This window comes from Erythrolamprus reginae, chromosome 10 (genome assembly GCF_031021105.1).
Source record: "Erythrolamprus reginae isolate rEryReg1 chromosome 10, rEryReg1.hap1, whole genome shotgun sequence".
In the NCBI taxonomy this organism is placed as follows: domain Eukaryota; kingdom Metazoa; phylum Chordata; class Lepidosauria; order Squamata; family Dipsadidae; genus Erythrolamprus; species Erythrolamprus reginae.
Genome location: NC_091959.1, coordinates 7,837,836 through 7,863,621, shown reverse-complemented (window position 1 = coordinate 7,863,621; position 25,786 = coordinate 7,837,836). Strand labels below are relative to the sequence as shown.

General features: G+C 43.6%; 1 protein-coding gene across 3 annotated transcripts in view; it reads left to right on the top strand.

Annotated features, from left to right (window-relative positions):
- Positions 1 to 14,729, top strand: part of MAPK6 (mitogen-activated protein kinase 6) — a 40,126-nt gene extending 25,397 nt beyond the window's left edge. For all 3 annotated transcript variants that reach the window (XM_070763618.1, XM_070763617.1, XM_070763619.1), the window contains exons 2-6: positions 1,445 to 2,679; positions 4,905 to 5,049; positions 6,382 to 6,546; positions 9,550 to 9,751; positions 11,926 to 14,729. In XM_070763618.1, the coding sequence (XP_070619719.1) occupies positions 2,125 to 2,679; positions 4,905 to 5,049; positions 6,382 to 6,546; positions 9,550 to 9,751; positions 11,926 to 13,021 (2,163 nt within the window). In that variant the 5' untranslated portion in view covers positions 1,445 to 2,124 and the 3' untranslated portion in view covers positions 13,022 to 14,729. The remainder of the gene's footprint in view (positions 1 to 1,444; positions 2,680 to 4,904; positions 5,050 to 6,381; positions 6,547 to 9,549; positions 9,752 to 11,925) is intronic.
- Positions 14,730 to 25,786: the final 11,057 nt, after the last annotated feature.

Below are 25,786 nucleotides of genomic sequence, written 5' to 3'. Positions count from 1 at the left end.
TTAAAGAACCACTCATACACACAAGCATACCATGTATAAATTCCATAAGCCTAGGGAGAAGGGAAAATCTCAATTCCCCCATGCCTGATGACAGAGGTGGGTTTTAAGGAGCTTGCGAAAGGCAAGGAGGGTGGGGGCAACTCTGATATCTGGGGGGAGCTGGTTCCAGAGGGTCGGGGCCGCCACAGAGAAGGCTCTTCTCCTGGGTCCTGCCAAACGACATTGCATAGTCAATGGGACACGGAGAAGGCAAACTCTGTGGGACCTAACCGGTCGCTGGGATTCATGCGGCAGAAGGCGGTCCCGGAGATATTCTGGTCCAAATTCTGGTCCAAATTCAGTTTTTTCAGAGTCACCCTTCTTTGTAAAATGTGCTTAATCTTTTGCTTTCTACGACTGGTTTCTTCACTTTTATTTTTTTAGGACGTTTCCCCTAGCCGGGACCATGTTTTGTTTTTAAAAAATATGAAAGTACGGTACTTAACATAGCAACTCATCTCAAGTAGTGAAACGATTTCTTTGAAGTTTTACCTTTTTGGGCGGGGGGGGGGAAGTACAGAGAAGTACAAAATGTTTGTCCAGTGGATGGACGCTGTATTTATTTATACAAGCGAGAATTTGTTTTGCCTTTGTGCCTTTTTATAGACACTCCTATCCATGAAAAGCACATAATGAGATAGAATCTGCTGGGTTGGAATGAGATCAGTGATGGATCCGGTCTACCCAGCAGATCAAAGGGTTCCTAATGCCTAGTTCTGTGTGTGTGTCCGATTTAAAAAGAAGGGGGGAAAAGCTTGCAGTAAAACCCACTACGCAATTTAAAATTTGAAGCCTAATGATTTATTTATTTTATTTATTTATTGGATTTGTATGCCGCCCCTCTCCGGAGACTCGGGGCGGCTAACAGCAATAATAAGACAGCGTATAACAATAATCCAATACTAAAAACAATTAAAAACCCATTATAATAAAAAACCAAACATACATACAGACATACCATGCATAAAATTGTAAAGGCCTAGGGGGAAAGGGTATCTCAATTCCCCCATGCCTGGCGGCAGAGGTGGGTTTTAAGGAGCTTACGAAAGGCAAGGAGGGTGGGGGGCAATTCTAATCTCTGGGGGAGAGTTGGTTCCAGAGGGCCGGGGCTGCCACAGAGAAGGCTCTTCCCCTGGGTCCCGCCAAGCGGCATTGTTTAGTTGACGGGACCTGGAGAAGACCCACTCTGTGGGACCTAACTGGTCACTGGGATTTGTGCAGCAGAAGGCGGTCCCTGAGATAATCTGGTCTGATGCCATGAAGGGCTTTATAGGTCATAACCAACACTTTGAATTGTGATCGGAAACTGATCGGCAACCAATGCAGACTGCGGAGTGTTGGTGTAACATGGGCTTTGGGTTGCTTACGTGTGGCTTCTTTTTTTCCTTTTCTTTTTCTCCTTCAGTATTTCACAGAATAAGATGGATGGCAGCTTTGATTGTGATTGTGGTGAGCTGGAGCCACCTGATCATTAACTAACAGCATCCTTGGTACCCAGAAAGGACTTGCCTCTTCCTCTTTGAGATCTTGACTGTTAAAAACAAAACAGAGACCAGCAAAACCATCCACCCTAGAATGAAGCTGCTCAGGACCAGTCCAACACTGAATGTATCTGCACTGTGAGGAGGATGTTAACGCAAGCCTATAATTATTACATGCCTATTTATTCACATTTTTGTTAAAAGCGTTGACCAGCTTTGGCACGGTATATAGAGCGAAGGGCACCTAAGATGCCATTTCGTCCCGTTCGATTTTAACCGGCGTTTTCCTTTCATGTCTGCGGGCGTGCTGCAACTTTCTTTGAACTATGAATGCTGCGACCTCTTTCTCCGTCTCTCTCCTCGCCGTGATCTGTAAAGAGTCTTAAGTGCTTATCCTACAAGGGGTGGAGAAACATCAGGCCTGGCTAGCTGACCGTGCGATGAGAGCATCAAGAAGCTACCCAGCATTCAAACCCGGCGTCCGTCTTTTCTACCAGACCTTCGCGGTCTACCAGTGGAAGCATCTCTCTTAGATTCGTGGAAGCGGGAAAAGTTTGAAGAGGGAGGGAACCGGATACGGAAGTTGAGAAATAAAAAAAGAAAAATGGCAGAGAAGTTCGAAAGTCTGATGAACATTCACGGCTTCGACGTAGGTTCTCGGTATATGGACTTGAAACCGCTGGGCTGCGGCGGCCACGGCTTGGTCTTTTCCGCCGTCGATAACGATTGCGACAAGCGAGTGGCCATCAAGAAGATCCTCCTCTCCGACCCCCAGAGCGTCAAGCACGCCCTACGCGAGATCAAAATCATCCGGAGGCTCGACCACGATAACATTGTCAAAGTGTTCGAGATCCTCGGCCCCAACGGGAGCCAGCTGACGGACGACGTCGGCTCCCTGACGGAACTCAACTGTGTTTACATTGTCCAAGAGTACATGGAGACTGACCTGGCGAATCTGGTGGAGCAGGGGCCCTTGCTGGAAGAGCACGCCAGGCTCTTCATGTACCAGCTGCTACGCGGGCTCAAGTACATTCACTCGGCAAACGTCCTGCACAGGGATCTCAAGCCAGCCAACCTGTTTATTAATACGGAAGATTTGGTGCTGAAAATCGGGGACTTTGGCCTGGCCCGGATCATGGATCCTCATTATTCTCACAAGGTAAGTAAAAAAATGAGCAGATGGGGGTGGTGGGAGATGGGGAGACACGACAGTCACATTTTATGTGCTTCCAAACTGCTAGGTTGGCAGAAGTTGAGACAAGTAATGGGAGCTCACTCTGTTACACAGGGCTAGGGATTCGAACTGCTGAACTGCCAACCTTTCAATCAACAAGCTCAGTGTGTTAGCCACTGAGCCACCGTATCCCTTATGTATAAACTATTGTTGTCGTAGTTGTTGTTATTATTATTATTATTATTATTATTATTACTATTACTATTATTATTATTATTATGTTTAATATTACTATTATATTCCAATTAGAAAATAGGTTAAGAGGGAGAAGTGAATAGGTTTAGTGTGCTAAGCATTAGTATTGTAAGATTAAATAATATCAATGCAATGAATAGTTAAAAAGTTGATTATTACTACATAAAGATATTTGTACCCAGTCAACACACTGTTTAATGGAAGATGGAATTATTACGTTCAAAAAACAATATTTTTAAAAAAATGTCTTGGAAGGAAGGCCGCCCTTGATAGCCTTAGAAAAGAGAGCTTCAGTTTTGATGTTTGATTGATTTATGAATCCTGCTCCACAAGGGCTACCTCTATTCTCTTGTCGAACAAATAATGTTCTACAGCTTTAAAGGTCTAGCTGGAATTATTATCTACAAAAGCACCATAAAACCAATCCTTTCAGCCAGAAATATAGTGGCCCTTTTGAACTTTGGCTATAGTCTTTGATATTCCTGAAGACTTTGAAAATGGACATGTAGCCAGGGATTGTCACCTGTATATTTCTAGGAATACCATGAAATAATTGTTTCTCGGTTATATATATGTCACTTTTTTTTTTTTGCTGAATTTGAAAATTAAGGGAGACTAGGATAGATCTATTTCGGCCTTATTTTGGCCTCATCAGCTAACCATACCCACTGGGACTTGAACCTGCAACCCTTGCCTTGTAAGGCAGAGAATTATCCTCTAGGCTACAGTATCCAATCCCTTCAGCTCTGCACCAGGGAAGGGTTACATATTTTTCTGTCGAATCACCCTGGTGTATTGAAGGAACATCACAGCTCCTTATTTGCCTCTCGGCCCAACCCAGGGCCATTTCCAAGGCAGTTAATTTTTTTGATAGCCGACAATTCCATCTGTATGTGTCACATGGCACGCGGAGCCATATTGGAAGGCACATGAGGCGTTGCCCTATGTCAGCTCCAGTTCGCATGCGCGCGCTAGCCAGCTGATTTTCGGCCTTGGGAAGGCCCGTCCCCCCCTCCCCCGGAGGATTCAGGGAAGCTTTTCTGAAGCCCCGGAGTGTGAAAAACCACCCAATGGGAAAACCGGAAGTCCGTTTTTCCAAACTTCCGGTTTGGCCATTTTTCCCCAATCCCATACATGGGGGCGGTGTGTGCGCGCGCATATACCTTTTTGACACGTGAACCAAAAAAAGTTTACCATCACTGGGATAAAACCTTAGAGGTGTACAAGAATACAGCTCCCTTGAGGCAATGTATACAACAGTAAAGTGCTAAAAAGTCCCTAATGGATCCCACAGAGGTTCTGGTGCATATACGAAAAGTAATCTTGAAAGTCTTTTATGAAAAGCAGATTTTATTATCTTTGCCCGCATACATCATCATTAAATTATTTTCCTGCCTTTTTTTCCCCTTACGCATTATAAGAGGACAAACATAGGTAATGCTCTTATTTCCTCCTTTCCCGACATCAATATCTCTGCGAGGTGGACTGCGCTAAGAGAGAGGGGAGGATGTAAAATCACCCAGTCAGATTTTCATGCCCGAGGAGACCTGATTTGTAGGCCGGTCCCTTCACCACCGCAACACTAAACGGGCTCTCGTCAACAAAAGATAGCGCAAAATTAGTTTACAAAAACTTTAAAAGCTTTGGTTGATAGTGCAAATATTTCACGCCGAGTGTTCCACAGAATGCATAAACACCGTTCTGGCAACCACCGCAAAAGACAGACTAAACTGAGTCAGAATAGAGGCTTGGTATTGGGGTGGGCTTAGGCTCATCCCCCAAAGCCTGCGCAACTCATGGAGACTTGAAAGTCTGCCGTGTCGCCAATTCTTGTGGCAATGCAGCAGAATAAATTGCAAAACGAATTTGGACGAAGGCCGAACGGAGGTGGCACAAATAAAAAGCAAACACCTTCTCTCTCCCTCCCTCCCTCCCTCTCCTCCTCTCTCTTCCAGGGCCATCTTTCTGAAGGACTAGTAACTAAATGGTACAGATCACCTCGCCTCTTGCTGTCGCCCAACAACTACACGAAAGCCATTGACATGTGGGCTGCAGGTTGCATCTTTGCTGAAATGCTGACAGGCAAAACTCTCTTTGCAGGTGGGTAAAGATATGCAGGTACAATCTTAAAAATTTAGTGATGGATCCCCTGGGTGCCCCTTTCCTTCCAAAGAGACTGGTGTGGATAGCAACATCTGTGCGGGGCGGAGTTGTCTGCTAAGAGTAGCCCAATAAGAAATAAGGCCCCAGAATGCTATCCTATTTATGCTATCCTAGGAAAGTGAACACAAGAACAAGGGGACACAATCTGAAGTTAGTTGGGGGAAAGATCAAAAGCAACGTGAGAAAATATTATTTTACTGAAAGAGTAATAGATCCTTGGAACAAACTTCCAGCAGACATGGTTGGTAAATCCACAGGAACTGAATTTAAACATGCCTGGGATAAACATATATCCATCCTAAGATAAAATACAGAAAATAGTATAAGGGCAGACTAGATGGACCATGAGGTCTTTTTCTGCCGTCAGTCTTCTATGTTTCTATTTAGGTGGATTTGAATCCTGATTTAAATCACTTAGTAAAAAGGCTTGATTTAATTCAACTCAATGTAAATCATAATTTTTAAAGAGCAACTGTCACCTCTGCCCCTTAGCAGCTCCTCCTCCGACCCGCAATTGACTCACTGACAGTCCCAATATTGCAGAATATACAGCTTCTTGCTATATAACTGAGCTCCATTTCACGCTGAATAAACTTTTAGATAGATTTTTACTCTGAAAGCATTGTACTAAAATAAATTTGATAAAAATAAAACCCCGATTTAAGTCGGTTTAAATTTAAAAAAAATCTGATTATTTTTTATTTTTTAAACCATTGGGGTTTTATCCGCCCTGCACGTATTGATCATCCGACTCCAACAGAGTTTAGCCTTGAGTTGGACTACAGTGTTCCTTCGATTTCCGTGGGGGATGCGTTCCGAGACCGCCCGCGAAAGTCGAATTTCCGCGAAGTAGAGATGCGGAAGTAAATACACCATTTTTGGCTATGGACAGTATCACAAGCCTTCCCTTAACACTTTAAACCCCTAAATTACCATTTCCCATTCCCTTAGCAACCATTTACTCACCATTATTACTGGTACTCACCATGAATAAGACACCTAGTGATCCTGATATTTATAAACATAATTATTTATTAACAATAATTTTTTTTTTGTTATTTATTTGTAAAAATTATTAGTTTGGCAATGACATATGACGTCATTGGGTGGGAAAAACTGGTATAGGGGAAAAAACGCGAAGTATTTTTTAATTAATATTTTTTGAAAAACCGTGGTATAGGCTATTCGCGAAGTTCGAACCCGTGAAAATCGAGGGAACACTGTATTCTCAAATGCAGCTGACATTTGCTTCTTGTCTGCTTCTCTTAGGTGCCCATGAACTTGAACAAATGCAGCTGATTTTGGAATCTATTCCGGTCGTGCATGACGAAGATCGTCAGGAACTACTTAATGTAATCCCAGTTTACATTAAAAACGACATGACTGAGCCACACAAACCTTTAACTCAGTTACTCCCAGGCGTCAGCCCCGAAGGTACCACAGCTCCTCCTTTGTTGTCGTTGTCTTCCTCACTCCTTGTTTATGTTAGGCTACGAGCCAGTGGTCACGATGACTTCGGCGGTTGTGCGCAGTGTACAAGGCCCTCTAAAACAAAGAACAAACCTCTGGGCATGCCATGTACCGTTCTTTTCCAGTCCTGGAACATCCTGGAGCCAAATTGTATGTGTGCATCTATTCTTCTCCTGGTCGCTGTTAACTCAAAGGAGGATTTAGCACACTGTATGGAGGGAATTAAAGGGCATCTATAAAGGGCTGAAACATTTGCATCATAATGGGCAGTGAGCTTTCGGCGATGAAGAGACAGAGACAGGTTACAAGCAGTGTGCCACAAGGGTCTGTTCTGGGTCCTATTCTTTTTAATATGTTTGTGAGTGACATAGGGGAAGGTTTGGTAGGGAAGGTTTGCCTATTTGCCGATGACTCTAAAGTGTGCAATAGGGTTGATATTCCTGGAGGGGTCTGTAATATGGTAAATGATTTAGCTTTACTAGATAAATGGTCAAAGCAATGGAAACTGCAGTTTAATGTTTCCAAATGGAAAATAATGCACTTGGGGAAAAGGAATCCTCAATCTGAGTATTGCATTGGCAGTTCTGTGTTTTCTGCCGCCAGTCTTCTATGTTTCTATGAACAAACAAGGCTCCCAACAAATGCCTGCTTTTCAACACATCCCATATTACTCATCTGTGGCTTAAAAAAAGAAAGACCGCTTTTGCTGCAAGTGTTTCTGCCCAGCTGTTGCAGGTGTTATTTTAATGGGGATGGCTACCAGGTGAACCAGTATTTCAGAAGCGTATTATAAGCTACAGTGTTCAGGAAGTCGCCGCGTCTGATATTTTAAACCTGCAGACTTTTCATTTGGTTCGTTGCCAGTCCCCTATTTTCTGCGCAATTTGTTTTCTGTTGTTCCATCACATTCGTTAGTACAGTAATACCGCATCTTACGAACTTAATTGGTTCCGGGAGGAGGTTCGTAAGGCGAAGAGTTCGTAAGACGAAACAATGTTTCCCATAGGAAACAATGTAAAAGCAATTAATGTGTGCAAGGGGGAAAAAAATCCAGGAAGGACGTCTTCGTGACGTCAAAGCTCCGCCCATGGAATTCCCTATTGGGATTCCCCACCTCCGTTTGAGCCTCCAGATCGGCCGAAAATGCCGCCGCCGATCGCAAAAACGGCACTCCGCCCGGCTGTAACCTTCTGAAACAGCCGGGCACTTCTCGGCGGCCTCCGGAACCCGAACCCGAACTTTTGCCGAACTCCCGGGTTCGGCGTTCAGGAGAACACTCGGCTGTTTCAGAAGGTGACAGACTGGCGACAGCGCTTCTCCCGAACGCCGAACCCGGAAGTTCGGCAAAAGTTTGGGTTTGGGTTCTAGAGGCCGCCGAGAAGTGCCCGGCTGTTTCAGAAGGTTACAGCCGGGCAGCGCCGCCCAGCGGAGCGCCGTTTTTGCGATCGGCGGCGGATTCGTAAGGTGAAAAAAGTTCGTAAGAAGAGGCAAAAAATTTCCAAACCCCAGGTTCGTATCTCGAAAAGTTCGTACCACTGTACTTATAACAATGAGAGAGGTAGCCAAACAGATGCTTACACCAGTGTTTCCCAACCTTGGCCACTTGAAGCTATCTGGACTTCAACTCCCAGAATTCCCCAGCCATGGTTGGGAAACACTGGCCTACACAAATGCCACAATGGAGGAGGTGTCCTACACTATAAGGAAAAGGAAAAACTTTGTTTGCATTATGTTTTAATCATTAAATCTATGGTGGCACAGTGGGCTAGATTGCAGTATAGCAGGCTAATTCAGTTCACACTGCCAGCAGCTCGATTCTGTCTGGCTCAAGGTTGAGTCTTTCTTCCATCCTTCTGAGGTCAATAAAATGAGAATTGTTGGAGACAGTGCGCGGATTCTAAACTGCTTAGAGAGGGCTGTGAAGCCCTATGAAGCAGTAGAAGAGTTGGTCTTCTCCGGGTCCCCTCGACTAAACAATGTCGTCTGGCGGGACCCAAGGGAAGAGCCTTCTCTGTGGCGGCTCCAACCCTCTGGAATCCACTCCCTCCAGAGATTAGAACTGCCCCCACCCTCCTTGCCTTTCGTAAACTCCTTAAAACCCACCTCTGTCGTCAAGCGTGGGGGAACTAAGACATCTCCCCCTGCCTATGTAGTTTTTGTGCATGATATGACTGTATGTATGCTTTTTATATTGGGGTTCCTTGCTTTTAGATTTTTAAATGTACAACTGTTATTTTAGATTCTAATTATTAGATTTGTCATTACATATTGTTTTTATCACTGTTGTGAGCCGCCCCGAGTCTGCGAAGAGGGGCTGCATACAAATCTAATAAATAAATAAAATTAAATAAAATTAAATAAAACAAACAAACAAACAAACAAACAAATAAATAAATAAATAAATAAATAAATATAAGTGGTATTCTGGTTTCAGAAATCCCCTCTCCGAGGACTCGGAGCGGCTCACAACAGGATACAATATCACAAATCCAATATGTTTTAAAAAGCACATTAAAAACCCATTATTAAAACCATACAACTCAGTCATACCATACACAAATCTACCAACTGAGTTACCCCATGCCTGGTGACCTAGGTGGGTTTTGAGTAGCTTACAAAAGGCAAGGAGGGTGGGGACGGTTCTAATCTCCGGGGGGAGTTGATTCCAGGGGGCCGGGGCCGCCACAGAGAAGGCTCTTACCCTGAGTCCTGCCAGACGACATTGTTTAGTCGACGGGACCCGGAGAAGGCCCACTCTGTGGGACCTAATCGGTCGCTGGGATTCGTGCAGCAGAAGACAGTCCCAAAGGAATTCTGGCCCGATGCATGTAGGGCTTTATAGGTCATTACCAACACTTTGAATTGTGACCGGAAACTGACCGGCAACCAGTGTGATAATAAAAGATGTAATCTTCATATTGTGTTCAAATGATTTTTTTTTTTAATGTTTGGATTTATCCTCTATAGCTTTGGACTTCCTGGAACAAATACTGACCTTCAATCCCATGGACCGATTGACAGCGGAAGAAGCTTTGTCCCACCCTTATATGAGTATTTATTCCTTTCCAACCGATGAGCCCATTTCAAGTCATCCTTTCCACATTGAGGATGAAGTGGACGACATTCTGCTGATGGATGACAGTCACAGCCACGCCTATAATTGGGAAAGGTAAAACTTTGGGGAAATTATTCTGGCCACTTGTAGTGAGTGGTGACCAGTGGCCTAGAGCAATGTTTCCCAACCTTGGCAACTTGAAGATATCTGGACTTCAACTCCCAGAATTCCCCAGCCAGCATTTGCTGGCTGAGGAATTCTGGGAGTTGAAGTCCAAATATCTTCAAGTAGCTAAGGTTGGGAAACACTGGCCTAGAGGTAGAGCTCTCACAACCAGGAGACTGTGAGCTTGATCCTAGATAAAAGCAGACGTTTCTCTCTCTGGGCACAGTCAGAATATATGAATAAAACTCCACATTGGCGACAGGGAAGGGCAGGCGGCCACTCAGCTCCATTCAGTTGCCCAGACTACCCTGCAAGGGTTTATGAGGTCATTAAAAGGAGATGATTCTGAACACTTATGGTAATATTTGAAATACCAGCTGATAAAATAGTAGAATGCCATGCGGTGTTAGAGGCTGCTAAACTACACCTCCGGCACAAATACTTCAGGGCTAAAGTATTTAAAAAACAAGTATTTTCTAAAGTGGCATGCAAAGATAGTGCTTGGTTTCGGGCCATAACTGAGCCCTGGAATAGTCATTACAGTAGTACCTCTAGATATGAGCTGCTCCACATGCGAGTAATCCAAGTTACGAGCCACGACGGGAGTGAAATTTCTGTTCCAGACCCGAGCTCAAATTTGGGATATGAGCCGAGCTTCCACTAGGTGGCGCAAGAATCCTTGCTTCTGGTTATCTCTGCGGGGAAAAACAAAGTCTAAAGCCATTTGTTCCAGATACGAGTTGATCGACATACGAGCTCCGTTCCGGAACGAATTAAACTCGTATCTAGAGGTACCACTGTACTTGTAAGCCAAGGCATCAAATGGCCTGATCTGAATTCCCCAACACTTTTTCTGGCGGTTGTTAAGCAAACACAGTTCAGCGAAATTGGGTTGTACATAGTTTTCCTTTGGGGGGCGGGGGGGGGGGGGTTATTTAATTTATTTTATTTTCTTCGACTTCTATGCCGCCCAATCCCAATGGGACTCAAATTCAGGATTCAGTTTTTGTTTACTATCGGTTCTGTGGGGGTGGCTGGGTGGACGCGGCAGGGGAAGGATACTGCAACACACACACACACATTCCTTCCCCACTCTAGGGCAGTGTTTCCAAACCTGGGCAACTTGAAGATATCTGGACTTCAACTCCCAGAATTCCCCAGACAGCGTTTGCTGTCTGGGGAATTCTGGGAGTTGAAGTCCAAATATCTTCAAGTTGCCCAGGTTGGGAAACACTGCTCTAGGGGAAGGATAGCAGAAAATCTCCATTCTCTCCCCACTCCTGGGGGAAGGATATTGCAAAATCTCCATTCCCTCCCGATCAACTGGGATTCGGGAGGCAGAGAATGGATGGGGGCAGGGACAGACAGAGGTGGTGTTTACCGGTTCTCTGAACTATTCCAAATTCCCACTACTGGTTCTCCAGAGCTGGTCAGAACCTGCTGAAACCCACCTCGGAGAGTTTATTTATTTATTTATTTATTTATTAGATTTGTATGCTGCCCCCCTCCGTAGACTCGGGGCGGCTAACAAGAGTAAAAAGACAATATGAACAAATCTAATATTAAAAGTAATGTAAAAAACCCCCAATTTAAGAAACCAATCATACATACAGACATACCATGCATAAATTTTATAAGCCTAGGGGGAAGGGAATATCTCAGTTCCCCCATGCCTGACGACAGAGGTGGGTTTTAAGGAGCTTACGTGTGGGGGCAACTCTGATATCTGGGGGGAGTTGGTTCCAGAGGGTCGGGGCCGCCACAGAGAAGGCTCTTCCCCTGGGTCCCACCAAACGACATTGTTTAGTTGACGGGACCCGGAGAAGGCCAACTCTGTGGGACCTAACTGGTCGCTGGGATTTGTGCGGCAGAAGGCGGTCCCGGAGATATTCTGGTCCGATGCCATGAAGGGCTTTATAGGTCATAACCAACACTTTGAATTGTGACCGGAAACCGATCGGCAACCAGTGCAGACTGCGGAGTGTTAGTGTGACATGGGCATATTTAGGGAAGCCCATGATTGCTCTCGCAGCTGCATTCTGCACGATGTGACGTTTTCTGCGTCATTCTTCTGTAGCTACCCTGAAAGTGAACGGACGCTTATCGTTGGGTCATTATTACAGGTACCACGAAAGCCAGTTCTCAGACCAAGAGTGGCCCATTCACAACAACTTTGAAGCCGACGAAGTCCAGCGAGACCCCCGGGCTCTTTCGGATGGGACCGACGAGGAGGAAGTACAAGTGGACCCGCGGAAATACCTGGACGGCGACCGCGAAAAGTACCTCGAAGACCCGGCTTTCGATACCCACTTCTCCACTGAGCCTTGTTGGCAGTACCCAGATCACCACGAGAACAAGTATTGTGACCTGGAGTGTAACCATACCTGTAATTACAAAATGAGGTCCTCCTCCTACCTAGATAACTTAGTCTGGAGAGAAAGCGAAGTGAACCACTACTATGAGCCCAAGCTTATCATAGACCTGTCTAACTGGAAGGAACAGAGTAAAGAGAAGTCGGATAAGAAAGGCAAGTCCAAGTGTGAGAAGAATGGGTGGGTGAAAGCGCAGATAGCCCTCAAGGAGGCTTCCCAGCAGCTGGCCGAGAAGGAGAAGACTAGTCAGGCTTTTGACTTCGACTCCTTCATAGCGGGAACGATTCAGCTGAGCTTGCAGCACGAGTCGGCCGCCGTCGACAAGCTGAACGACCTCAATAGCTCCGTCTCCCAGCTAGAACCGAAAGGCATCTCCAAGTCGGTCAGCAGGGAGAAGCAGCAGAAAGGGATGGCCAACTTGGCCCAGCTGGAGGCCCTCTACCAAAACTCCTGGGACAGCCAGCTGGTCAGCGGGCGGGAAGAGTGCTTCCTTATAGACCAGTTTTGTTGCGAGGTCAGGAAGGACGAACAGGTGGAGAAAGAGAATCCCCCTTACCCGAGTTACCTGGACAGGTTCTTTAGCAGGAAGGAAGAGCCGGAGGGCGTAGAAGCTGAGACAGCGGAAGACGGGAAGGCTGGAGAGAAAGAAAGGGAGGGGAGCTTTCTAAGTCATAGCGGAGAATTTCTCTTTAGCAAGCACCTTGAAGCGATAGCTATCCCTCAGTTTTCCACCCCGGTTGGTTCGCCCCTAAAATCCTTGCAGGCCACTCTCACTCCTTCTGCTATGAAGTCCTCTCCCCAAATCCCCCATAAGACCTACAGCAGCATTCTGAAACACCTGAACTAAACAGCAAACATTTCCTTCCTCCCTTTTTTTTTTTTTTTGTACTCGCGAAATGTGTTCCTTTTTTTAATTATTATTATTACAATAAGTAGTCCCCCTCTCCCCCCCTTTTTTTTTTACTTGAAATCAAATGATGTAACTTCGCTATGGATTTCCTTTATACTTTTACCATTGTTTTTAAACGATCCGAAATTCCTTTTATTCTTAAAAACCATGACGATGTTTTTGTTTTAAAACTGGCATGTCGTTTGCACACCAAGGGTATTATATTTTTAAAAAAAAAAGAGAGAGAGAAAAAAACAGAAAATGGGAAGAAAAAAAAAGAAGGAAAGAGCTTGACAATGCAAATTAGAGGAGTGAACGAAAGAAATGCACTAAAAAAACCAGTAAGAAACACTCTCACTTTGAACGACTCGTCCTTTGCAGAGTTACAAAAAAAATAATAATAATCTTGCCTTGGGGAAAAGAAAAAAAAACACCACAACCACACCACCACAATGAGACTATTCCTAGTTTGCATGAGAAAAATAATCTGTATTTCTTCCCCCCACTTCCTCAAAATGTTTTCCTCTCCCCCCCTCCCCAATTCATATGTATTTTAGAATTTTTCATACTGTACACATTTCTTCAACACATGATACCAGCAGCAACTGTAAATGAATGCCGGATTTGGTACGCATGTGTGTTCTACCTCAACGTAACCGCAGTATGTGGCTAGCATTCAGTCATCCTCTAGGGCAGGGGGGTCTCCTCCAACCTTGGCAGTTTGAAGATCTGCGGACTTTTAAATCTCAGAATTCCAAATTGCTTTGCTGGCTGGGGAATTCTGGGAGTTGAAGTCCACAAGTCCACAAGTCGCCATGGTTGGAGAACCCTGCCCTAGTGCTTATCATATATAGCCAGCATTATTGTAGTAGGGTGGTATTAACAGAGAAGAAGCAGAAGAAAACATTCAATATTTATAAATATTCTGGTATGCATACTTTATAGTGGAAATGTTAATATGCAGCGTTTTTATTTATTTGAGCAGATTATATTTTCTGTAACGGTAGAAAGTCGAATTCGTTTGGACTTGCTTTGCAGATGAAGTTCTTACTAGCACTGTTGGTTTGTTGCCTACATAGCGGAAAATAGAGATGAAATAACACCCCCTTATTTCGAGGTGATTGCGTGTGTGAGTTTTTTAAAAAGAGATTTCCCTTCAAGTAAACGTGTGTATAGGAATTTGCAGCCTGGAGGTGCTCTCTCTCTCCCTTTCTCTGTCTCCAAAGGAATTAGGAATTGTTTTTAATCACAAAACGCTCCTGGAAGTCTTAATTGTGTTATTTTTTTAAAAGAAGAAACCAACAAGACGATTTTTGTAACGTTAGTTGTGTGCATGGAAAGAAAAGGTACAACATTACTTGTAGGTTAAAAGTTCTTAAATGGTCAGGCCTTTTTGTTTTTTAATTGTATGTTTTTCACGAATGACGCTATCATCATCATCATTATTATTTTTTGCCTCACCTCCTCAAATAAGCATGAGTAATTAATTAGGTTTTAAATGTAGCATGTAGCATCTCAATCTTCTGGTAGTTCGTTTTGCCTTCTGGATTTGGGGTTCGGGCGGGTGGGGTTTTTTTGCTTTTCATATATTTGGGAAACTATGTACCATTGGCTCCCCTGTTCAAAAAACCCGAAAGAATAAAACACGGCCAGCAAAAAAAACAAATCTCGTGTTCTCCACAGGTGAATGCCTCAGGTAGAACTTGCGACCTTCTCAACCTGAGCAGCCAAAATTCATTTGGAAGTCTTGGAAAGTGGACAGGGGCCCCTTTATAAGCAGCCAAAAGCTGGCTGGGAGTTGAAGTCTGCCCGGCTTAAAGTTGCCAGTACAAGTAGTCCTCGATTTAAGACGGTTCATTTAATGCAGTGTTTCCCAACCTTGGCAACTTTTTTTTTTAATATATTTTTATTGGTTTTGCACATTTATATATAACATAAAACAAACATAAAACAGTGCACAGTGCATGTGCCCATCACCCGACTGACAATACCCACCACCACCACCACCAATTGGGGGGGTTCAAATATTTACTAGTTTATGTTCTTTTATTTCCTTAGATCTAGTTTGCATTTGTTTACTATTCAAAGAGTGATTGGAATTTATTTTTCGCATTTTTGTCACAAATTCTACTCAACATATAATCTTTCACCTTATTCCATCGTACCATCAGCTTTTGGCTGGGGAATTCTGGGAGTTGAAGTCCAGACATCTTCAAATTGCCAAGGTTGGGAAACACTGGTTTAATGAACCAAAGTTACAACCAAACTGGAAAAAGTGACCAAGGACCGGGTTTTTTTTTACAGTTAGGACCTCTGCAGGACCCCCAGATGATCAAAATCCAGAGGCTTGGCAACTGATTCACATTTATGACCACTGCTATGTTCCAAGGTCACACGATCCTCTTTTTGTGACCTGACAAGCCAAGTTCATGGGGAAGCCAGGATTAACAAACGGGGTTACTAACTTAACAACTGCAGCCATTTGGGGTTTGGGCGAGTCTTCGGAGAGGGGCGGGCATACAAATCCAATAAATAAATAAATTGACTTAGCAACTTGGACAAGAAAGGTCGTAAAATGGGACAAAATTCGTTCCACACATTTTGGGCTCAGCTGTCATAAGTTGAGGACTACCTGTATTGATTGAGAGCGCCTGGCCAGTGCTACGCAGGGGAGATCCCGCTTTCCTCACAGCCAGTGAATCCGACACCCACGTCTGAAATCCAGACGTTCCTTTACATTCAAAAGCAGGCTGAACATCTGGTTTAAAATGCACCTGGTTTAAGATGGATATGTCGCAACCCTGCCTAGTATGCCGTTGGAGAAAATTTCTAGCAAGCAGTTTGTTTTGTGTGGCTCCCTGTTTTTATATTCAAAATTTATTTATTTATTTATTCGATTTTTATGCCGCCCTTCTCCTTAGACTCAGGGCGGCTTACAACATGTTAGCAATAGCACTTTTTTAACAGAGCTAGGCTATTGCCCCCACAATCCGGGTCCTCATTTTACCCACCTCGGAAGGATGGAAGGCTGAGTCAACCTTGAGCCGGTGATGAGATTTGAACCGCTGACCTTCAGATCTACAAGTCAGCTTCAGTGGCCTGCAGTACAGCACTCTACCTGCTGCGCCACCCCGGCTCATTCATGCCACTTGAGTTGCAGAGTTTTGTCCAAAAGACTAAACGTAGGACTCTACGGAGAATAAATCTGAAGTTAGTTGGGGGAAAGATCAAAAGCAACATGAGAAAATATTATTTTACTGAAAGAGTAGTAGATCCTTGGAACAAACTTCCAGCAGACATGGTTGGTAAATCCACAGTAACTGAATTTAAACATGCCTGGGATAAACATATCAATTGTAAGATAAAATACAGGAAATAGTATAAGGGCAGACTAGATGGGCCATGAGGTCTTTTTCTGCCGTCAGTCTTCTATGTTTCTTTTGGCTGCTATAATTAGAAGAGGGAAAAAATCTTTGACATTCTGGAAACTGGGTTAGTTTCTAGAATTGAAACACCAAGGCAAGTTACCCTGAGCGCTTAGCGCTTGAATTTCCTTCCTAAAACATATCTGATCAAGAATACAATAACAGCAGATACCATATTTTACTAGATTTGTTCTAACGCTGGACATCTTGACTCCATGCTAGAGGGATTCACGAGACCTTAAATATCTGAAGTGCTTATGTCAGAGGTCCTCAAACTTGGCAACTTTAAGACTTGTGGACTTCAACTCCCAGAATTCTCCAGGTAGCTATGCCAGTTGGAGAATTCTGGGAGTTGAAGTCCACAAGTCTTAAAGTTGCCAAGTTTGAGGACTCCTGGCTTATGTGGAGAAGCATTAAAGCCATTTCCTGATTCTCCTAGCCAAAAGCTTACTCTGGGTTGCTTGAGTGTGCAGGCACACGTAACAAAAATATTTTTTTGAGACATTTTCATTGTCCAATGGCTTTATCCGTGAGTATTTATTCCTGGCCACAATGGTGCATCATGGCACAGTTACTTCATTGGTGTAACAATCTCGCCATTACGTCCGATACAAAGAGGTGAGTCCTACAATTTGTGTGATGATGCTCGCGCTCTCCCACCAGTGGGTGTTTGTCGGGGTGGAAGGAAGGTTGCCACTGACCAGTTTCGAGATCTTTCCCTCTTGGCGTGTTCTGTCTGGGTCACTCCAGAAGCCAATACCAACCCAAAAAGAGAAGCCAGACACACTGGTAAAAGGCAAAGGCAGTTTTATAAAATTCAAGAAAAACACAGGTAACAGAAAATGTCCTTACAAACAGGGAAATGCTGTATCTTCAGATATATCCATGAAGGCAAAAGTCCATGCAGCAATACAGAATTCTTGCTGCCAAGCCGAGGCTGTAGATAGCAGACCTACACCTCCCACGGGTCTTCCAAAGCTGCTGGGCCACAAGCCAGGAACAGAGACGCCGAGAAACAAGACAGGATAACGCAACTCCAAACTGATAACACTCCACATGGCTTCAAGGGCTTGCCTGCCTTTTAAACCCTGCTAAGGAGGACCACACCCAAACCCAGCTGTTCCTAATTCAGTGCTGATACTTCTTTAATTGCTCCTTTCTTTGATCTGACCGTCTCTGTCGCATGTCAATGACAGCTTGAGCTTCATCACCTAATGACTCCAAACTACTGGCTGGGGAGAGCCCCCCCCCCAGGGGGGGCTCTCATGCTGTTCTCCTTCATCCCATTCCTGATTTTCCTCTCCCCTGTCCAACTGTTCAGCCCCCTCCTCTTCGCTGTCATCCTCCTCCGGGCATGGAGCCAGCAGAGACACAGCCGGTCCCTGAGCATCCTCAGGCTGAACCACAACATGGCGTAACACATTCACTCACTGGGCAAGATGCTACTCGTATTCCTTCCACATTGCAAAAGTGTCTCTTCCTGCAACGTCTGAAAATCCTCCCCTTTGCAACCACAAGTTATTCTGCCACTTCCAGTATTTCACAAAAGTGTTCTTTTGTTGCCAGCAGTTTAGACATTAATGGTGGCCTGCCACGTTATTTTGAGGGCACAGCACATTTACACTGTTATACCAGCTGTATACTCACTACTTTACATTGTAGCCAAGTGTCTCCAGTATTGTCACATGAAAAGATGTACTTAAATATTTACAAAATGTGAGGGGGTGGGCTCACTTCTGTAACCCAGACTAGAGCAATGGGTGGTGATAATAATTAATAATAATAATTTATTGGATTTGTATGCCGCCCCTCTCCGTAGACTCGGGGCGGCTAACAACAATGATAAAAACAGCATGTGACAATCCAATAATAAAACAACTAAAAACCCTTATTATAAAACCAAACATACACACGGACATACCATGCATAACTTGTAATGGCCTAGGGGGAAGGAATATCTCAGCTCCCCCATGCCTGGCGGTATAAATGATCTGAAGTCTCCGAACACTCAAAACAGAATCCTACGAAAATAGACTTACAATCCTAGGCTTAGAAAGCTTAGAACTACGGCGTCTAAAACATGATTTGAGTATTGCCCACAAGATCATATGCTGCACTGTCCTACCAGTCAATGACTACTTCAGCTTCAACCGCAACAACACAAGAGCAGGCAACAAATTCAAACTCAATACGAACCGCACCAAACTTGAGTGTAAAAAATATGATTTCAACAATCGAGTTATCGAAGCGTGGAACTCATTACCGGACTCAATTGTGTCAACCCCTAACCCCCAACACTTCTCCCTTAGACTCTCCACGATTGACCTCTCCAGATTCCTAAGAGGCCAGTAAGGGGCGTACATAAGTGCACTGGTGTGCCTTTCATCCCCTGTCCAATTGTCTTTCCTTCCTTTCACCTATCTTATATATTCTCTTCCTGTCATATATCCTCTCCTCTAAATTCACTTTCACCCTCTTTTATATTATCACATGTCTATTTTCTTCCTATGTATTTGTGTATTGGACAAATGAATGAATGAATAAATAAAATAAAAATAAATACGATGGAGCATCTCTAACAAGGTTTCCAGTTCAAGACAAGTGAATAACATTCAATATCCAACTTGAGATAACTATCACTTTAAACTACGTTACTACCAGTTTGCGCTCGCACCCGTGTGATACTTCCGCACATGCGCAGAATCGTCCCATGCAGGTGGGTGGAGCCTCCCGTAGCTGGGGCTACCGATTCGGAGAACTGGGCTCAACTGGGAGAAACCCACCGCTGATACACCAGACAATATGGGCCTCATTGTGATGGCTCCTTCACAGAGCTTCCTGGGAAAAAACGTGTAGCAACAAAATGAGATTTAGGGGTAGTGATTTCTGACAGTCTCAAAATGGGTGAGCAGTGTGTTCGGGCAGTAGGAAAAGCAAGTAGGATGCTTGGCTGCGTAGCTAGAGGTATAACAAGCAGGAAGAGGGAGATTGTGATCCCCTTATATAGAGCGCTGGTGAGATCCCATTGGGAATCCTGTGTTCAGTTCTGGAGACCTCACCTCCAAAAAGATATTGACAAAATTGAACGGGTCCAAAGACGAGCTACAAGAATGGTGGAAGGTCTTAAGCATAAAACCTACCAGGAAAGACTTAATGAACTCAATCTGTCTAGTCTGGAGGACAGAAGGAAAAGGGGGGACATGATCGAAACATTTAAAGATGTTAAAGGGTTAAATAAGGTCCAGGAGGAAAGTGTTTTTAATAGGAAAGTGAACACAAGAACAAGGGGACACAATCTGAAGTTAGTTGGGGGAAAGATCAAAAGCAACGTGAGAAAATATTATTTCACTGAAAGAGTAGTAGATCCTTGGAACAAACCTCCAGCCGACGTGGTTGGTAAATCTACAGTAAACTGAATTTAAATATGCCTGGGATAAACATATATCCATTGTAAGATAAAATACAGGAAATAGTATAAGGGCAGACTAGATGGACCATGAGGTCTTTTTCTGCCGTCAGTCTTCTATGTTTCCATGTTTCTATGTAATTTGCATTTTTGTGACAGCAATGAGTGAAGCTGTTGCTTCCCACCTTTGTAGCTAACTTGGAAGCATAGTTGGGCTTTGTTGAGATTCAAAATGATCCTTTTGGTCCTATTCGTCTTGAATGACTCTTAGTTAAGCTGAAGTATTTCTGTTCTAACAGCTGGGGTTTAAAAAAAAAAAAAAAAAAGTTATGGTAGTAACCCCTAGTTATTAAGCTGAATGTCTCCAGGGAGGGCATAAGGCTGAGAAGAATTTAGTAATTCCCAGGGAGGGAGTTACTAGAAAAAAAAAATCACCCCGAATTTTGAATTTTCACGCCCTAGAATTTCAGCTAAATCAAGGTGAACAGCTGCACATCTCTGTGTGACCACTAGATGGTGACAAAGTCTGAAGATAAATTTATGGCTGCCACCTAGTGGCTGGCTAGGTTTCTGCTGCTCTGATTTCATAGCCTCAACTACAGAGGAGATACTGTACTATTATATACCGGTAAATTAAATTGGTTTGTTTTGATTTTTATGCAGATTACCAAAAGTTCAGACAGGGAATTCTGAACTATTTCATATCAATGAGACAGGTGTGTTCCACAAAGTAGATACATTATCTCTATTATCATTATTTCCTTGGCATTTATTTATTTTTTTATTTTATTTTATTTATTAGATTTGTATGCCGCCCCTCTCCCAAAGCATACCAGTTGCATATTATCACCAAAGCAATGTATTTCCCCAAAGCATATTAATTTTATATTACCTTCAGCTCTTAATTTTCTTATTCTTTCCCCTCCCCCTTCTTTCCCCCTTACTAATTACAAGTTGACATCCTTTGATCTATTAATAAAAAACTTGAACTGGTTAGTACCGCATTTATAAAGTGTTTCAAACGAGAATCAAATTCAGGCAAAATTTTCCGATTTTTATTTTCATACTGCAAGATGCTTCCAGTCACATCACAGATTGCTTCCAAAACACTTTTGTATCAACACCAGTTTGCTGTGCCTCAAATCTATTTCGGCTCTAGAAAAACCATATAATGCAATTTTGTAGAATGTGTTGCCTTAATCCAGTGTTTCTCAATTATTTTCTGTTATGCCCCCAGCACCACCACCCCAGGGAGAAGTAAACATTTCATGCATCCTCCAACTCTCCGCCAGGACAATTGTTTACAACATTCAGCACATTTCCACTGAAAAAACTCAAGCGGCTTATCAGCGTGATTGGGGTATAATGTGTTTAAGTGACGCCTTAATTTATTTGTCTTCATGCTGTTTGCTGCCAACATATTTCAGACACAGTAAACATAGCGGTGTTTCCTTGTCTCCCACCATAGTTACAGTGAAGCCAAGCTCTACATATACTTTGTCATATTTCCTCTTAGCATTTATTTATTTATTCATTCATTCATTCATTCATTCATTCATTCATTCATTCATTCATTCATTTATTTATTTATTAGATTTTTATGCCGCCCCTCTCCGAAGACTCGGGGCAGCTAACAACAATGAAAGGACAATGTAAACAAATCTAAAGAACCAATCATACATACAAGCATACCATGTATAAATTCTATAAGCCTAGGGGGAAGGGAAATTTCAATTCCCCCATGCCTGACGATAGAGGTGGGTTTTAAGGAGTTTGCAAAAGGCAAGGAGGGTGGGGCAACTCTGATATCTGGGGGGAGCTGGTTCCAGAGGGTCGGGGCTGCCACAGAGAAGGCTCTTCTCCTGGGTCCCACCAAACGACATTGCTTAGTCGATGGGACCCGGAGAAGGCCAACTCTGTGCGACCTAACCGGACACTGGGATTAGTGCGGCAGAAGGCGGTCCCGGAGATATTCTGGTCCGATGCCATGAAGGGCTTTATAAGTCATAACCAACACTTTGAATTGTGACCGGAAATTTATCGGTAACCAATGCAGACTGCGAAGTGTTGGTGTAACATGGGCATACCTTGGGAAGCCCATGATTCTTCTCGCAGCTGCATTCTGCACGATCTGAAGTTTCCGAACACTTTTCAAAGGTAGCCCCATGTAGAGAGCATTACAGTAGTCGAACCTCGAGGTGATGAGGGCATGAGTGACTGTGAGCAGTGAGACTTACGTTTGTCTCATTATCTCCGTCTCTCTCCTCCTTTCTTTTCACCCCTGTTAAATAGTTTTCCATGGTGTCTCTTAAAGGTTTGTGATATGCATATCTCCTACTCTGTGCTATATGCTATTGTTCGGTGCAAAAAACCCCTACTCCTTACGGTTAAAAAAAGAACACATTCCCCGGGGTCCTGTGCCCCCACCCCGGCATTGCTCCGTAATTCCCCAGGGGCCCCCACCCCACTATTTCAGAAACACTGCCATAATCCAAAGACCAAGATTTGAGCAAGGTTTTCAGAGAGCCTTCTCATCAATCAAGTTTCATGCCATGCATGTAAATAGGCAAATAATCGGCTAGCATTTGCAATGATAATCTGATCACAGAGTGTGTTAGCAAATTGCACAAGTTGTATAATTTGATGCAATGCAGTTGTTTCTGTATCGAAAGATCACATTAGTTACCGGAGATGATCCTAAAAAAGCCATTGCGTTCAATAATGTACATCATCCGTCTCTTCATATATATATTTATTTATTTTATTTATTTATTTTATTACTTAGATTTGTATGCCGCCCCTCTCCGAAGACTCGGGGCGGCTCACAACATGTAGAAACAAATCATAAGTAAACAGACAAAATTTAAAAATATTTAAATATTTAAAAAAAACCATATGCTAACAGACGCACACACAGACATACCATGCATAAATTAAACATGCCCAGGGGGAGATGTTTCAGTTCCCCCATGCCTGACGGCAGAGGTGGGTTTTAAGGAGTTTACGGAAGGCAGGAAGAGTAGGGGCAGTCCTAATCTCCGGGGGGAGTTGGTTCCAGAGGGCCGGTGCCGCCACAGAGAAGGCTCTTCCCCTGGGGCCCGCCAACCGACATTGTTTAGTTGACGGGACCCGGAGAAGGCCCACTCTGTGGGACCTAATCGGTCGCTGGGATTCGTGCGGCAGGAGGCGGTCTCGGAGATATTCTGGTCCAATGCCATGAAGGGCATTTCAAATCAGCATTAAATAAAATCCATTATGATTATGTAACTTTTACTTTTTTTAAAAAAAGACTTCTCGAAGCAGTCTAAAAACAGCAACATTTTTTTTTTCACCTCTTACATAAAATGCTGTAGGAAGTTAACTACCTTCTGCTACACGAAGCACTGGAGAAAACACTTCAATTGTGTTTTCCTTCGCACTTTGCTAATTATAGTTTTGGTTTGACCGAAAATCATATGAGCAGGCTAACAGATTTATGATGACTCAGACGTTGAGGTAGGCATAGATTTCGACTGGGTGTGCTTTTTGCAAACTGGCACAGCATCGTTTCTCAGAAACGATTCGGGCGCAGATGAGTCTTTGATTAAGTTGGGCCGCCATTGCTCCCATTGAGGTAGGAAACAGAAACATAGAAACATAGAAGTCTGGTGGCAGAAAAAGACCTCATGGTCCATCTAGTCTGCCCTTATACTATTTTCTGTATTTTATCTTAGGATGGATATATGTTTATCCCAGGCATGTTTAAATTCAGTTACTGTGGATTGACCAACCACGTCTGCTGGAAGTTTGTTCCAAGGATCTGCTACTCTTTCAGTAAAATAATATTTTCTCATGTTGCTTTTGATCTTTCCCCCAACTAACTTCAGATTGTGTCCCCTTGTTCTTGTGTTCACTTTCCTATTAAAAACACTTCCCTCCTGGACCTTATTTAACCCTTTAACATATTTAAATGTTTCGATCATGTCCCCCCTTTTCCTTCTGTCCTCCAGACTAGACAGATTGAGTTCATGAAGTCTTTCCTGATACGTTTTATGCTTAAGACCTTCCACCATTCTTGTAGCCCGTCTTTGGACCCGTTCAATTTTGTCAATATCTTTTTGTAGGTGAGGTCTCCAGAACTGAACACAGTATTCCAAATGTAGTCTCACCAGCATTCTATATAGCGGGATCATAATCTCCCTCATCTTGCTTGTTATACCTCTAGCTATGCAGCCAAGTATTGCATGGCCAGGATTTCCATTTGTTTCTCCCTTCATGTAGCAACTGAGTCTTGTTGGTAGAATCATGTGATAACATTGTTTCGGCTCTGGGATGTGACAAGATCACCCTTGGAACACTGCATCCAGTTTTGGTGGCCACGATATGAAAAAAATCGTTGAGACTCTAGAACAACGATGGCAAACCTTTTTTTCCTTGGGTGCCGAAAACAGCTTTCCCCGTCCCCTGGAGGCCCTCTGGAGACCGGAAACGGCCTCTTTCCCAACTTCTGGTGGGCCCAATATGCTCATGTTTCACCCTCCCCAGGCTCCAAAGGCTTCCCTGGAACTAGAGAGGGTAAAAGCACCCTCCCCCATCCCTCTGGAAGCTCTCTGGAAGCCAAAAACACCCTCCCAGAGCCTCTGTGCAAGCCAAAAATCAGCTGGCCGGCACACACATGCACATTGGAGCTGAGCTAGGGCGACAGCTCGCGTGTCAGCAGATATGGCTCCACGTGCCACCTGTAGCACCTGTGCCATAGTTTTGCCATGACTGCTCTATTCTATTCCATTCTATTCTGTTCTATTCATTTCCAATTCCAGAGCGGACTAGATGATCTACAACAGTGTTTCCCAACCTTTCCCAACCTTTCGAATGCTGGCTGGGGTCTTCTGGGAGTTGAAGTCCAGATATCTTCAAGTTGCCAAGGTTGGGAAACACTGATCTACAAGATGCCTTCTAACTCTAGAAATCTATTAACAAAATCGTAAAATTAGACACAGCTCAATGCTTGCTTAGCAATGAAAATTATTATTGGAATTGCGGTCCGAAAAAGTTAGACATAATAACTTTCATTGAAAACCAAGATGATTGGACTGGACCAGACTAACTAAACTAAGAACAGAACACAATATTCTTTATTGACCAAATGTGATAGGACACCCAAGGAATTTGTCTCCGGTATATAAGCTCTCAGTGTATATGCAAGCAACAAGTGATAAATCATGATTATTATTATTATTATTATTATTATTATTATTATTATTATTTATTGGATTTGTATGCCGCCCCTCTCCGCAGACTCGGGGCGGCTAACAACAACGATAAAAACAGCATGTACAATCCAATTAATAAAACAACTAAAAACCCTTATTATAAAAACCAAACATACACACAAACTGCATAACTTGTAATGGCCTAGGGGGAAGGAATATCTTAACTCCCCCATACCTGGCGATAGAGGTGGGTCTTGAGTAAAGACAAGGAGGGTGGGGGCTATTCTAATCTCTGGGGGGAGTTGATCCCAGAGGGCCGGGGCCGCCACAGAGAAGGCTCTTCCCCTGGGGCCCGCCAAACGACATCGTTTGGTCGACGGGACCCAGAGAAGGCCAACTCTGTGGGACCTTATCGGCCGCTGGGATTCATGCGGTAGAAGGCGGTTCCGGATGTATTCTGGCCCAATGCCATGTAGGGCTTTAAAGGTCATTACCAACACTTTGAATTGTGACCGGAAACCGATCGGCAGCCAGTGCATGATCCTAAGATACAATTATAAATCATAAGATACAATACTCAGTGATAGTCATAGTATACTAAATAAAGCAGTCGACATAAATCATAAGATTAAAAAAGGAAGTTATAGTCATAAGACGCCGATGCAATAAGTACTAGAAAGGAGAAGGACAATAGTAATAC